Genomic DNA, 16,198 nt, shown 5'->3' with positions numbered 1-16,198 from the left:
GACACTTAAGGCAGCCCCATCTGAAGGCAAGGTCCTCTGGCCAACCTTTTAGTGACACGCGTCTGATTCAGATGCCGATTAATTCCTGAGAGATGAGGATGGATGACCGAGCAGAGTGGTGAATTAGGCAGGAGTATAGCACCCGGCATACTATAGTTTACACCCTTTTCTTCATCAGGGGGGCAAAGGGGATGGACATCTAAATGAAAGAATAACTTCAACCACACAGTGTCAGACTGACAAATGTTACAACCACTCCTGCTCAAGATAAATGAATGAACGGATGGATAGAGGGCTGGAGATGCAAACTCTGATATAATGTAGGAAATTATGGCAACAAAGACAGATTGCTTGACAGATTGTGACCAAATGTCATACTGTAGTAAATGAGCGGGAGTGAGGCAAAGACACTGAGAAGGGAGAGAAGAGAGGGAGAAAAGGGATAGACACAAGGCTTCCCAGAGCCAGCGAGTATTTATAGATCAGATATAGTCAGAACCTCTGCCTGGCAGCAGCAGTGTGCTCCTTGTTGATGTCTCTGTACACATCCGACACGGCTCTGACTCAGTGGAGAACATTAGGAGAGGATGTGATGGTGATATTAATGGCAGAGAGGCAGTTCTGACGACCAACCCGCTGAGTGAGATTCTGCATGAATGGAGCCAGATATAGTGCTGCTGGTCACATGGTACGATAAGGTACACAAAACTGTGAGTAGTCAATAAGGAACGAGTGAGGAAGTAGTTCCTGGATAACTCTGATTTATGGACTGTGTAGTAGATAATTATAATGGGTTACTGGAGCACAGAGAGAAAGAGATACTTCGCTCAACAAAAATATAAGTGCAAAACTTTTGTTTTTGCTCCCATTTTTCACGAGTTGAAGTAAAAAATAACTCTTCTTCTGTGCACAGGAAGGTTTATTTCTTTCTAATTTTGTTCACAAATTTGTTAAAATCCATGTTAGCGAGCACTTCTCCTTTGCCAAGATAATCAATCCACCTGACTGGTGTGGCACAGAGATGCTGATTAAACGACAAGCTCGTTGCATATGTGTGTCTTTGACTATTCACAATAAAAGGCCACTTTGAAATGTGCAGTTTTACGGTATATTTAACAAGACATTTATCGAGGCATTGAACTATGGCTATTCCTGCATTCATGTCAATAATTGGAAAAATTTGTTCCTGACTGGAAAATGTCACATGAACGGCCCCTCAAGTCAAAACAACCACTCAGAAAGTCAGGTCAAATTTTACATGACACGCCGAGCTATTAGTTGTTGTCCACATAGAGTGACCTAGATCAGTTAGATGAGTTATTTATTAGCATTAAACCTGATACAAGTCAGGTAAAACAATATTTTAATGGTTTAAGACACTGGTTTCCAACCTGGAGTCTGGGCTCCTCATAGGGGGGCAGCAAAAATGGCAGGGGCTCCCCAAAACTTTGTCTGCTCTGCTCATGTTACCTAAAATCAAAAATTATACAAAAGTCTGTGTACAAAACTATTTATTTAAACTATTTAAAAAGATACATTTTTTATCCTGACTCAAAAATAGTAAGCCACTTATAAGGCCACAGCTGTGTGATAGACTAATGAATCATCGCTATTCTTTTTGAAAGGATGAATGTGTACAAGCCAACTCTGATGGTTGTTAAAAGAAAAAAATATTAAGCTTGTACTAGAAAAAAGACATTCACCAAGGGTAAAGGTTCTAAGAATGGAAACAGTTTAATTGATGTTAATCATTTGAAAATGAAGACTTTGAATGAATAACTATAAATATCTTTTTGGTTTATGCTTTTCTCAGATATAAGCAGGGGTTCCCGAGGAAAAACCACTGGTTTAAGGGAATCCACTGATGCAGCATCTGTGTTGTTTCCAAATGATGACTTAAAAGCCCATGAACACACTAAAGTCTGAAGAATCACTTCTCCAGTCAGGAAATGGGACCATTCGATGGGCTCATTAATGCAGCATATCTCACACAGGGCTACAGATACCAAATTTACAAACCAAATGTGCAGTTTTATCGAGAAACAAATCTATTACGCACTAAACTATGGTTATTTTATGTAGGGCTACAGATAACTTTTTTCTCCTCAGGAGTGCAAAGTCGTGACCACCCTACTGTGAAGACAACCAGTACTAGCCAATCAGAGGCAGAGCAGGGCAGGTCATGACTTTGCCCTCCTGCTGGAAATGATAAAGTACCTGTAGCCCTATGTGAAATGGACACAGTTTAGTACCTAATAAATGTCTTTTTCCAGATAAAATGGCACATTTTAGGGTGGCCTTTTATTGTGACCATTTAAAGGCACACCTGTGCAGTAATCATGCTGTTTCATCAACATCTGTCACACCTGTCAGATGGATGGATTGTATCTTGGCAAAGGAAAAGTGCTCACTATCACAGATTTGAATAATTTTGTGAACAAAAGTTGAGAGAAATAAACCTTTGTGTGCATAGAAGAAGTCAATTTTAACTTCAGCTTACAAAAGAGCAAAAACAAAAGTGTTGGGTTGATATTTTTTTTGAGTATGGACGAATGATTTTTTTTTTGGTTAAGTGTTACCATATTGCTTAGTGCCACTGGGGGGAAATGTTGGGAAACTTCAATGTCATATTCATATTTTAGTACATTTGTTATGATTCCCAAAAATCAAACAAAAGAGCTGGACTCCTTTTTTGTCTTTCTCTGTCTCTCTTTGTCTTTGTGTGTGTGTGTGTGTGTGCGTGCGAGCGTGGCAGCCCATGTGAGAGAGTGAGCGCCGACAGAAGCGCGCTCGGTTCACTCAGCTGCTGGATGCCGAGAGCGCACGCAGAAAGAACCAGACCCGGGAAATAACAACTTACATGGCTCTCTTTTTTTATTCAAGGCAAATCAACTATGACTTGTTAGCGTTAGCATACTTGTAGCCATCCTCCGTGAGGGCGAACAACCAAACCCATTTTTATTTTCGCAAGAAAATCGCCAACATATCATCTGTTTCCCACAGTTCCACATTCCGGCGCACACGGGGAAAATGAAGGCGAAAAACCGTGACCAAAGCTTGTCGGACTCCAGAGAGCTGGACGGATCCTATGACCAGCTTACAGGTGAGTCTGAAACACCGGTGCATGTTTTATTACTGCCTGCAGAAAAAAAAAAAAAGATTCAATATGGAAAACTGATAATGTGAAAGAAGCCTGGTCCGTCTAACTTCAGGTGGCTTTGAAATGTCACAACCTGTCCGCCATTCGTCTCATGAGCCAGAGGAAAAACAACTAAACATTTTTATGTTTAATATGGATGTTTGCAGTTTATTTGTAGTTTAGTTTAAATCCAAGTTTTTACCATCTTTGTCGTACTTTAATTTTCAGCTTCCATGGTAACACAATTTCTCTGTTTTATTCCTGTAGTTGCTGCATGTGTTTGCCCACTAAAGTATCAGATATTTATAGTTCTTTTTCCTCAGGGATAAAAGACAGTTGAAGAATAATATCTAATTGGAAAAAACGCACATATTGAATCTTTTAATGTCAGTGTTGCATGTCAGTGTGGTTGTATAATCTCGTGCGTAATGTTGGTGAATGATGGCTGGTTTCTGTTAAACAATGTAAAAACGACAGTGTGTTTCTGCTGGTTTGCTCAGCTGTGGGAGACCTCCTTATTGTCGCTGTCTTGGCTGTTGTGAAAAGCGCTGCGGGGCTGAGAACACCTGTCTGACCGATCTGATGCTCCAACTGTGGAGCTCGACTACATTCTTCTGCTTTTTCGACAGAAATCTCTCATATGGCGGTGAGATTTATATGCCGAAGTCTGGGTCTGTAGGTGTTTAAAGGGGGCTGATATTGTCTGCAGGCTCAGCAGGCGTCCGAGCGACACTTAATGCCATGTGAATTTAAAAACGGGGTGAATGTGTGTGTAAATTCATTTATGGGTGTCCGCTCTGTGGTTTGAATGAAGAAACAAGTTGGTCCTGACAGTATCAGTGCAGATGAGACTTAACATCAGCACATGAACCAGTTCAACCAGTGCCACCATACATACCTGTGCTTTACATGCTGGGTTGGGAGGGTTATTACAAAAATATATTCCAATAAAATTACTAAATATTTGTTGAAAAATGCAATCCAAGGTAACTTGATTACTCTCTGATACTTTAAGAATACCTCGATACCAAATATGGTGAGATTGTTTAATCTAACATGATGGTTTATTTTCATTGTAGGTTTATCAATTATTTTTCCAGCTTATTCTTTCCTTTATTACCAAAGTGAATGCACGTTTACAATTTATGTAAACGTGCATTATGCACATATTTATTATGCATATATGTACTTTGTTAACATTCCACACTTCAACTTATTCTGGTGCTTGTATTTTTACCCACACACCACCCCGGTCACTAGCATCACCATGTTAGGAGTTTATTCTGTGTGGCTCATGTTAACTGTTTGTCTGTATAGTTAATGTTAGCAGTTAGTCTGTACAGTTAGTCTGTGTAACAACTGTTAGCAGCTGGTTTGCATAGCTAACATTAATCTGTGTAGTTAACGCTGGTCTGCGTAGCAAACATTAGCGGTTGGTCTGCGTTGTTAATGTTAGCAGTTGGTCATTCCTGTAAATGTTTCTTTAAATTGGAAGTTGAGTTCTTGGATGAAGATGATATTTTAACAGCTGAAGGCAGAACTGTCACTGCACTGTGCACTGTTTCTCTTTTCCGATTTAAAGCTAAAATAATGTTGAAATTTCCACCCAGTGAAGTGTTTTTCACTGGAGGCCATGATAATGAATTGACTAAGATTAGCTTGTTCCACTGAAGATTGAGTTGTTGTGAGACTTGTGAAGTGTTTGCACACTTTGCATGGTAATATCGTTCATAATTTTAAAATGTGTTTTGAAATCCTGCTAATAATCACATTTTTTTACTAAATGTGACTGATTAACTCTTTCCATTAAAGTTACAGAATAAAAAGACGTAACCTTTTTTTGTATCCCAATGACATAATTCCGTTACATGTAGCCTAATTCATTACTCCCCAAGCCTGTTTGTATGTGCTCCTTTGTGAGCTTGAGCACTCTCTTGAGGTGTTTTCTCGTCAGCACAGCCTCCCATTGTCACATTACTGTGTAGGTCTTAGCTCCTCATGCTTATGTGAGCACAGTTTGCCTGTTAAGTGCCAGCTGCCTAAATAAAATGCCTGCTTTTATGCCTGAACACATCTCAGGCCTGCAGAGGGAAACTGTGCCTGCATGTCCAGACAGCTGTGTGCCTCGAGCTGGATGGGGGGGGGGCACACTATAATCTCATTTGCACTACAGTCCACGCATTAGCAGCCAAGCAGTTGCTTTGTTACAATTTTAATGCATCCTAAATTAAGAAAAGATTGCAATGCGTGCTGATGTTTGGTGTGCGTGCAGCAGACATGCAGTATGTGGGTAACTATGGCTGGGTTTATCTGCGAATATCGAAGTGTGTGTGGGGGTATGTGTGTGTGTGGGTGAGTTAAGAAGCAGCAGCTTCACTTTTTTCTACAGTCCATTGTGGAAAGTTAAAAAAAAAAAACAACGGAAGAATTTGTGCTGCTGCTGAATTCAAAAACATCCATCAGGCTTTACAGCTCAACATAAGTACTGTAAGTCATGTCAAGCAACCCACACAGTGTGCTGACCGCCATGCTTGGACAAACACTGAGCTTAGCAGAGCCTCTCAGAGACACACTTCAGCAGCTTGACGGTCTTTTATCCTGGCGGCTGTCCTCACAGTGTCTTTGCTGTACAACTTTACATTTGGTTTAGTAATTGCTGCAGATTAGTATGCAGCATTTCACACACACCTGATAATGAGAAAAGTGCACACATTCTGTACTCAAGTCAAAGTTAAATTATTTATATAGCCCAATATCGCAAATCACAATTTGCCTCAGGGGGGCTTTACAAGCTGTACAGTGTGCGACACCTCCTGTCCTGTAAAAAAAAAAAAAAATGAAAGAAACCTCAGGGAGAGCCACGGAGGAGGGATCCCTCTCCCAGGATGGACAGGTCTGCAATAGATATCGTATACAGAGCAGGACAGCAAAATCCTCTGAAGGACATTTCTACAGGCTGCTTCTGTGCAAAGATAACTTAACCTCACCTTTTCTCTGTAACTGAGTCTGTCTGTTTTTTTTTTTTTGTTACTTCATTTTCATCTTGTTATGTCTGTTGTGCTTGATATGCACCAATGGATACACCTAAAGCTGCAACGAGAAATTGATTAGTCGATTGAAAAAAAAATTAGTTTACTATTTTGATAATGGATGAATCATTTTTCAAGCAAAAAAATGTCAAACATGGTTCCAGCTTCTTAAATGAGAGGATCTGCTGCTTTTCTTTGTCATTGGGGATAGTAAGTTTTTGTCTTTTACGTATTTTTAACAATTTTTTTGACATTTTATTGCTAATTGATCGATTGTGAAAATAATTGGCAGATTAATCGATAATTGAGAAAATAATTGTTAGTTGGAGTACTAAGGAATCGTCCTTTTTATGAGTTAATGTCCCATCCATTTAGGCTCAAAACAGTGATGTTGGGAAGATGGTGCACAACGATGAGTCAAAAGTATTAATAGTATCATTACTTTTTCAATATCATGGATTTAAAAACAATACAATACTAACATTTGACAGTATTGATTATTATCAAATAACGAGTTTGGCTTGCAGCAAAACCAGACAGTGTTCTGAGACTTTTTCTGTACCAGCCCTGTGTGCAGGATGTTAACTTAAAAAAGAAAAAAAATATCCTGGTTTGTTTGCCAAGGACTTTTATATTTGTTTTATTTATTTTTTCATTGTTTCTTTATCCTACCATGGTATTGAAGTTTAAAATTCTTTGAAAGTAAAAAGTTGTCAGAAAATACTCCAGTAACATACATATTCTTGAAAATTCGGCTTAAGTACTGAAGCAAAGTATTTGTACTAAGTTACTTCCCACCTCTGGTATTATGGATGATTAGTAAATGTGACAGTGGAGGTGATGAAACGTTCTGTAATGTAAATCTAACCTTTTAAAATTCTAAAGAATCAGCGTTTTCATCCTCTTTTCTGCCTTTCTTCTTCTATCCCCTCCCCTTTTGTTTCAGTCCAGCTTGTTGAAGTGGTCCCCTGTGACAGTCCGAGGGAAGTCATATTGCTTTTTTAATAGTTCAGCAAGAAGGAGAGACAGAGAGAGACGGGGGGACCAAGTCACTCAGTGTGGCAGAGCAATTTACTCCTGGCATAGTTTTTAATGACTTTTTCAAAGCTGTGAATTGCGGGCTTAATTCATCTTTGTGAGACGCTGTCAACTTTTAAACATACTTAGCCCTGATGGTTTGCATGGTTGTTAAGGCGGCCTCTTGCCAGTAAGAGTCAGTGTAATGAAGACGTGAAGTGCAGAAATGCTTCTGGTCTTTTGTTTATGGCATTTTTCATATTATTGAAGTGGCTGGGTGCAAAGTTACCCAGTGTATGGGCTAGTGTGTGCGTGTGTGTGTGATAGATAGAGAACAGGTGACAGGTGATTTTCTGCACTAAAATGAAAAGTATACAGTGTGATGTGAGGGCATGACTTGTGAGAATGGATTCTTAAGTGGGTTTTTGTGTGGGATGGACAGCTACAGGTGAGTCATTCTTCTTACTTACAAGCAACTTGTGTGCATGTGTGTGTGTGTGCGAGATAAGCGAGTGTGTTTGTGTGTCAGTGTGTGTGCTGACCTGTGCTGCTCAAAGGTAGTGTGGGTGGTCTCCAATCACCCTTTGAGTGAAATGTAACCCTCTAGAAATGACTCCCTCTCTCAGCCTGCTACATTGTACTGAAGTGCGCCCCACTGTGTGTGAGTGTGCATGTGTCGGAGTGTGTGCGAGCCCGGCATTCCCCGTTGTGTTTAAGAGCACTGGCTGAGAGATGAGAGGTAATTATAGAAGCGTGGTGCAGTAATCTCCTCTTCCACCTCACAAGCCACACTCAAGAGGAATCATATCACCTACACACACACACACACACACATACACACACACACACACACACACACACACACACATACGCACACACATAATGGCTTTTTCTCTCCACATATGCATATTATCTCAACCTTGTCATGCTTCCTTTTCCTCTTCCTGAGGTCAAGAATATTATCTAATGGCTAAATCAGTTTTGGTTGCACAGCCAGTGTGCCAGTCATCCATCCTGTCTCACTTCAGTCACCCAACTGCAAGACCGATGTCCGAGACTAAAACCACTGAAACCAATCTCAAGAAAAGATTAAATCGAAGGCAATTGGACTTGTTTTTATGTCTTTGAAGAAGTTTCGCCTCTCATCCAAGAAGATTCATCAGTTCATGCGTGTCAGACTAGTCTGAGCTAGTCTGTTAGAGTTATTATCAGCTGTTAAAATTCTGTTGACCAGTATTTTGGACTGTCGGGTGATAAAATGAGACATTTGTAGAGGTCACCTTGGGCTCTGAGGAACTGTGATGGAGATTCTTTAACATTTTCTAACATTTTATAGACAAAACCATTAACTTCTCAATTGATCATAAAAATAGTTGAGCCATATGCGTTGCATTTACTTTAAGGTATAATTAAATCCTGCACTCTTTGTTTTGGATAAGACCATATTGATGTCAGCCGAATTAAAACAGGGAATTATTTCTGAATGTGTGCACATTGCAAAGACACCTGTAGAGTATTGCATATGACTGACATGTTTGCATGTGTGTGATTGTTTGTGTTTAGATAACGTGAAGTACAGTGGGTGGAGAATAAGGTTAGGCATAGAAGTCCATCTCTCAGATTCACTGGGTATCTGTTCTTGGCAAAGCGAGTGAGCTGATCGCCCACTTCCCAACAGTCAGCACAATTCTAAGGATACACACACCTACACAAATACACACACATACACACACACTCATAGACAAACATCCAAGCTATTGTTGCTGGTGTAGTAATCTATGGTTGGTGTCTTTTTTTTTTTTTAACTTGATGTAACTCACTAAATATTTAGCAGTTCCAGTGCAGTTGACTCGTCTCACGCAGCAGCTCGGCTCTCAGCTCTAGAAGAGATGTTTTTCCTTTGATAGAGCTGGACAGTTTATTTCTCACACACACGCAGCCCTTAATGAGCGATGTTAAAAGCACTGGCATGCCAGAGCTGCGCCTGGCTTGCATTCAGGATATACCTCTCTTTTAGCCAAGAAAGATGGGCAAGAGAGACGGTGGGGGTGTTGAGGTGAAGGGTATAATCTGGTCTGGGAACCACAGACACACAAACACACACACCTAAACCTACTGACTGATGCAGATCCCTCGTGGATCGTGGAGAAAATAATAATTCACAACAGTACTAGACCAAACTGATTCCAGGGCTAAGATTGCCTTCATAATTGAGCCTGTCAGAGGGAGTTTAGCCCAGAGTCACCTTCATGGCATGACAGTTTTTGCTGTAGCTAGAATTGTAATGGCCACTGGCACTAATTAAAAGGCTTGATTTAATGTGTCATCCGATGTGCCGGGACATGTGTGACACACGTCGCCTCATCAGGGATCCTCTCTGGATTCCTGGGCCTGGTCTCCTCCTGGAAGTGCCAGGATTGCTGATGTGAAATGACTGGATTCCTACATGGAGGAATGCTTGGAGTGGTTCACTTCGGCTTATCTGTCAAATCGGTTACATCATTGGAGGGAGGAAAGAAGGGAGGAATATTGAAAGCCAGGACAGAAAGGAAACGGGCAAAGGAAGTACAGAAGCAATAAGTGCAATAAGATGAATTAGGTTGCACACAGTATTCTCTACTCGTAGTGTAATGTACATGAGGATTTCTTTAACCAGGTGCAATTCTGGCCTTGTGAACTAACAAACTTATTCAAATCACATTTCCCACAGCCTCATAATTTTACTTAATTTGTCTAGTTTTAAGATCCAAGAGTTGACACACTGCCATCAGAAGACAATTTGTTCTTTTTTTTGACATTTTTTATGAGCCTTAATGGACAAATGTCATTTCCACCACATCTAAATTATAATATTAGCTTGTATAGGTACTGTTTTTGCAAAAAATAAACTATTCTATACATGATCTTGCAAATTGTGGATAAGGGTTTGATGTATGTTATGTCTTTCCACTGCACAACAATCAATCAAATGACAGTTTGTGATTGTGATTGAACATGGCTGATCACTGGGACGATCCAAGATCAAGGTTTACTTGTCGCTAAAGTAATTTAACTAACCGCTAACTGCTGTTAGGTCAGTTAGCCATGACTCTGCTGGGAGCCAAACCCCACAAGAAAACCACCTCACTACAGTAGCCTATTCCCTGTCTTTAAGCTGGCCTCTGTTGGTCTCTGAGGCTATTGAGGCTGTTCACTGGGAGATCAGTCTGGGAAGAGGCGGCAAATAGGACCACTCTCCCTCCCGGTGTTACTTAAAAGGACCACCATAGCTGCACGGCGGGTGAAAGTAACACGCAGAGCTATCGCCTTCTATAAACGCCAACCAATGTCTACAACAAATCCCTCATTAGCTGAAAAACACATAACCAATAAGGACTCCGTTAGCGCTTTTATGGGAACTTTAATGATAAAAGGTCACTAAATTTGGAACTGAAAGTAATGCGCTATAGTGCTGACAAGAAATAAAGAGATGCGCAGCTTGTAAAATGGATATACTACATTGTGCTAGTAGACAATTGCATTTGCCAGGCAAATGCCGGTGATGGTTTTTGGTAGCCTGTAGGTGTTGTGTGCCCTATTATAAAATCTCCTTCTGCCAATCACATTGTGCTAATGCACAACTCGAATCCGTCACTGTAGTCCTGTAATGATACAGCAGCTGGCCACCTGAGGCCCGGGTTCATTTTGACATTTAAATTTGTACTTCTTAAAGTAAAGTGGATATTTAAAGTGGATATTTGCTTGTAGAAGTGAAGAAGTTCATGTAATTGCCCATTCATTCTTCCCTGTCCTCCTCCTAATGACCCCACTATATTTCTGAATAATCTGACTGACAGTCCCCACTTAAGCTGCACTCTCATTCTCTCTTTTTCTCTAACTCCATCACACTCCTCCCCCTCACTCTGTCTCCACTCTCACAAATCAGATTATATAATAATATCATATATATTTCTGTCTCTATCTGAGTGTCTTCAGTGTCCTGATTCATCCCTCCTCTCCTTCCACGCTCTCCTCTTTAGTCTGTGTCTGCTCCCACACCACGGCCTTCACTTCTTGGCTTTCCTATCGTCCATCTTCAACCAACTCCCTCCCTGACCCCTCGCCTGCCTCTCTCCTCTCCAACTCTTTCAGACCACAGCGGGACCATAACGGGCTCGGAAGCCAGAGTCAATCCTAACAAGTTTTAATCGTTGACTGAATCTACAGAGGGCCGTGCGATCGTTAATTAAAATAAGCCCTGCGCACCCCACCTCTTCTGCTCTCAGTCTCCTCTTCTCTGTAAACAAACTCAGTTGTAAATACCTGCAGGGAGAGGAGAGGAGAGGAGAGGAGAGGAGAGGAGAGGAAGGAGAACAAAGTGGGACGGAAGAGCAGAATTTGGCTGGGAAAAGTCGATGCATGTCTCAGATTGAAGATGAAGAAAGTGAGGGGCAGTGTGGAGCAAAAATTCAAAGACTTGTTTGTCACAAACGCACAAGGAGTCAGAGTTTTTGTCTTCTCAACACGAGTATGACGGTGTTTCCTTGTCAGATATTTGTCAACAAGTGACTGATTGATTGACTGACGGAAAGTGTCTCTAAGTGTGACAGAGCCCTGTGTCATACGTTGTGTGTGTCTCTCTCTCTGGCGCTGTGCTGTACTGTCACTCACAACATCTGATGTGCATTAGAGGATGATTTTCTGTCCATTAGCTCAGCCATTCTCCATTAGACTGATAGTTGCTCATCAGTATGTGGAGGAGGAGAGACCAGCAGGCAGCCAAACAATGTTACTGTGTTTTACTATGTAGGTCGCAACCCTGTTGCTCTTTATTTCTGCCCTTTAACTCTTTCTTTATGTGTGTAAGAGAGAGTCCTTTGTGAGGTTATCAGTTTACAAATCTTGGGTTGAAGACAGATCACTTTGTTTGTGTGTGTGTGTGTGTGTGTGTGTGTGTGTGTGAAGCTGTAAACATGTGTGTAGAGGATATCTGAAGGGCACGCGACTGTCATTGACTGAGCGATTCAGGGGATGTCTGCAGGAGTGTGTGGGTATATTCTGTCATCTTCCCTGTCTCTATTTCACTAATAGAGGTGTAGTAAATTCACGGTTCGGTTTGTACCTCGGTTTTGTTGTCAGGGTTGGGCTGCGTCTACCTAACGGACAAAGCTGACTTGCTCAGTCACCACTATGGACACTGTCTCTTCCCACTGTTGCCGTGATGGCAACCTCCAACTGTCTCACTCAGCTGAGAGAATCGGGCACATCTACTAACTCTCTGACCAATTGTCATTGTCACTGACCAATTGATCAATCAACCGGCAATGTGTTTGTCATTTCTTTGGAAATATTTAAAGAGTGTGTAGATTTAGTGGCATCTAGTTACAAGCTTGTAGATTGCAAATAGTAATTTTTACATAATTCTTTCTATAAGAGTTAAGGCACTTAGAATCTGGCATATTGTCAAAAAGAATAAATAAATAAATAAAAATATGCTCTCTGACCTATTGACAACAACTGCAGCTTGTGCTCATTCACCATGGCTGAAGAGTGTTGGGGGACTCGCCTTCCAGTCTAGTTTTTGTCTCTTTACACTAATAGGCACATTTGGGACACCCTGTTGCAAGGCTTAGCATGTTTGAATTATTTTCTGACCTCAGTTGAACAAAGTCTGCGTACAAACTTTGTCCCATCCACTAATAACTAACGGGGAAACTGCAATGCTCCCCTGATCTTAATGTCATGGGAGGATCCTTCAGCTCTGGTCTGTCATCTGAATGGCTGCGATGCTCCATGAGCTTGGCTGACCTGGATGACCTGGCTTAGATGACTAGTAGAGTCACCAAAATGCTAAGAAGTAATATTGATATTTATTTCTAATAAACATATCTATAATTTATTTGCTCTGCCATTTTTTTTCAGTAGCTTGCCAGTAAAAACCTCATTTGTCCTAAGCTGTCAGTGTTCACCTACACTACCACCTGCAGCCTACCACAAAGCTGCTCTGCTCCTGACATTTAGTGCTAACTCACAAAAACAACTGTCCAGCTGACAAAATCTCAGTGGCAAAAAATTCAATGCAGCATACATAAAGTATGGATTTACTGATGAACATAAGAAGGGCTACAAGTGTGGCAAATGTGTGCTCAAATGAGTGTTTAAAACTTCAGCGTTTCTTTAAAAAACAGTTGATATTTGGTTTTTGAAGACATCTTGCAAAAGGGGAGCCACGGCCATAAGATATTATGTAATTAATTATATTATTATATAAGCTAATGCTATTTTGGTGGGCCTTGGCATAGAAAAGTTTAGGAACTCTTATACTTGGATTGACAACAACTGGTGCGCTGCCAAAACTTTCCGGGTAAAAGTCACACTGTAGAAATTTGTGTTCTGTATATGCGAGTACATAGATAAATATAGACTATTTTGACAGTAATTGTTAGAGTCACAGGGCGTACTGTGCTGAAGTAATTGCAGTATAATTTGGTGACTCTTTCAGGTGGTACATATGTGAAAGACAGAGTATTTATGATTTTAAGAATGTTAACATCCCTTTACTCTTGTGTGTGTGTTAGAAAAGTACAGACAGCACAAACAAGCAGACAATAAGCGAGTGTAATTTATTTGAACAGGTCTGCTGAGGATGTTTACTCTGTTCACTGAAGGATCTTTAGTAACAACTTCAGTGTGATTGACAGCACAGCAGAGAGTGATAAGGAAAGAGGTGGAGATGATTAGAGGAAGCCTGGGGTTTGCTCTTGTCAAAAGCTAAATCTCTAGTACACTCACACAATGAAGCATAAAGACACACACACACGCATACACACACACACACACAGGGTGTTGACCTGAGGGATGACAGCGCCGGTGAACTCTGCAGCTGGTCTTGCAATCAATCAGTCAGTTCTGACAGAACTTTGGACAAGATGTGGTCAATAACACAAAGGCTCGCGCATTCACACTAACACACGCAAATACAGTGTAAGTGCGTGCACAGCTGTGAAACAGTCAGCGGGCAAAGCCTGGTCAATATCTGTCAGTTAGCAGACCAGTCAGAATAAACTCTACGTCTCCCAGTGCACACGGTGTCAAACTGATGGACCAATCAAGCCAAGTTTAATGGAGAACCCTGTCTGCTGTTTGTGGTCCATAGTGATGAAAAATGATACTGATTCCCTGTTTGATGGTTCTACAGAGTCAGGAGAGGTTCACCTAGACTGTAGGTTCTGAAACAATGTTTTGAAAAGGGTCATTGAGGATAAAAAGACTGTTGTGATTTCAGGGGAAGATTAAGCTTGAATGGTAAACCAACTTTTATCAGTTTTTACTTACGATTATGAAGTTAAGTCAAATACTTTCTGGTCAAAAATCCCTTCTTAAGCTGGATTAGATCAGATTACTGAAGCCACACACGACTGATTAAATACACTGGATGACAAGGCAACCCTCAAAAGGCAGCACATGAACATGACTTCTAATGTGCTCCTGTATCAAAGCATAAACTGACATCCTACATTTCTAATTCCTGTTGCAATTTGTGTGGTCAAAGTCAAACAAATTGAGAAATTTATACTGTAGAGGAAGAAAATCCAATTTGAATTTCTTATCTGAATTTTGAAGAATCTTAGTAATAGACGTGCTTTGCAATTCTCCCTTGAAAGATTATCAGTTGATGCAGAAAAGTCGATAATTTAAAACTCTATTCCTGACATTATGATCACTGGTATCTTTTTGTATGACCGGGTTGTACAAAGACTTTGACTTCTGGCTAATTATGGATCTTTGCAAATATGCTTTGCTTTAAAGGAGCAATACATAGCAATTGCAAGTGCAAACGTGAGCACAGCAGTCCAACTAGCGAGCTGGAGTCATAGACTGTATATTGAATTAGTTGAATTCCTATTTAATGTACAATATGTGGTTGGAGCGTGTTGTTTCCCCCCACTCTCTCCTCCCCAGATTGAGGGAAGCTCTGCAGACTGCAGGAGCTCAACATTGTAAATAGACAAAAAGATAATGAGTCCTATGCTGTTAGTTGATCAGCTGCTTATAACTGTCGATTGTCTGGACATTCTGGAGTTAAGTGACTGCCTGTCTTACTACCTGACAGACTCCATCAACGTAACAACAACTATGGCTTCTACAAGATTATTAATGATTTCGTATGACACATAAACAGACAATAACTCATTCGGCTTTAATTTGAACTCTAACAAACGGGCAAGCAAAAGCAGTTATATATACATAATAGAAATTTGATGTTGCAGCAGCAGCGTTGTTGTCAGAGAAACATGTCTCCTTGATCTCTGATGACATATCATGGTCATATTGGGATTTATTACAGTAAATATATTACAGATTTCTCCTTTAAAAGTAGAAAGTAGTCACACAGCGAGGATAAAAATCATGCAAAGAAGTAAAAAATTTTGAAGGATCAAAATGTATCAATCATCATTTTATAATCACACTGTTGCCCTCTAAATTGGAATCGGATCGTGAGGTGCCAAAAATTTCTCACTTCTACTTAATATCTGTGCTTGTTACATTGTACGGTTTTGTAGAGAGCAGAAATTGTTAAACCAGCTGTTTTTACAAAACATCTCTCGGACAATATGTTATTGTCCAGCATCATTAGCTCGCTGGCAGGCCTAGCTGCCCTCGCTCCGGCCCCAAAGTGGCTGCCTTCATCATCGCTCCTTTGTCAGCCTAGGGCCAGGTTGTCAGAGGGACACTTCCTGACAGCGTGGTCTTTATCTCTCCCAGGAGAGATGCTGAAGTCAGCCAAATCCTCAACCAACTAAATATGCACGGTGTGACAAGGCAGAAGGAAACAGGACCAATTGCATTTTGGAGGATACGATATGGTTCAAGGTATAACAATAGTGTGAGAGAAGGTTATTGAGAAACATTGAAGTGCTGAGCCGGGAATTTTGCAGCGTTGAGCTTCACAGAGCTGTGTCACCGTGTCCTGACTCGGCTGTTGAACCAGCCTACTCTCCCTCTCAGGCAGCAATGCCAAGCTACACACTTG

The 16,198-nt window shown here is 40.8% G+C and overlaps 1 protein-coding gene across 2 annotated transcripts in view; it reads left to right on the top strand.

Annotated features, from left to right (window-relative positions):
- Positions 1 to 16,198, top strand: part of LOC146315353 (A-type potassium channel modulatory protein KCNIP2) — a 156,352-nt gene that overhangs the window by 28,209 nt on the left and 111,945 nt on the right. For both annotated transcript variants that reach the window (XM_084735861.1, XM_084735865.1), the window contains exon 3: positions 3,004 to 3,103. In XM_084735861.1, coding sequence (XP_084591987.1) covers positions 3,004 to 3,103 — 100 coding nt within the window. The remainder of the gene's footprint in view (positions 1 to 3,003; positions 3,104 to 16,198) is intronic.

This window comes from Lutjanus erythropterus, chromosome 14, assembly GCF_056507025.1.
Source record: "Lutjanus erythropterus isolate fLutEry1 chromosome 14, fLutEry1.hap2, whole genome shotgun sequence".
NCBI classification, from domain to species: domain Eukaryota; kingdom Metazoa; phylum Chordata; class Actinopteri; order Lutjaniformes; family Lutjanidae; genus Lutjanus; species Lutjanus erythropterus.
Note: the sequence above shows the minus strand (reverse complement) of the source record. Positions and strands in the feature narration are given on the sequence as shown.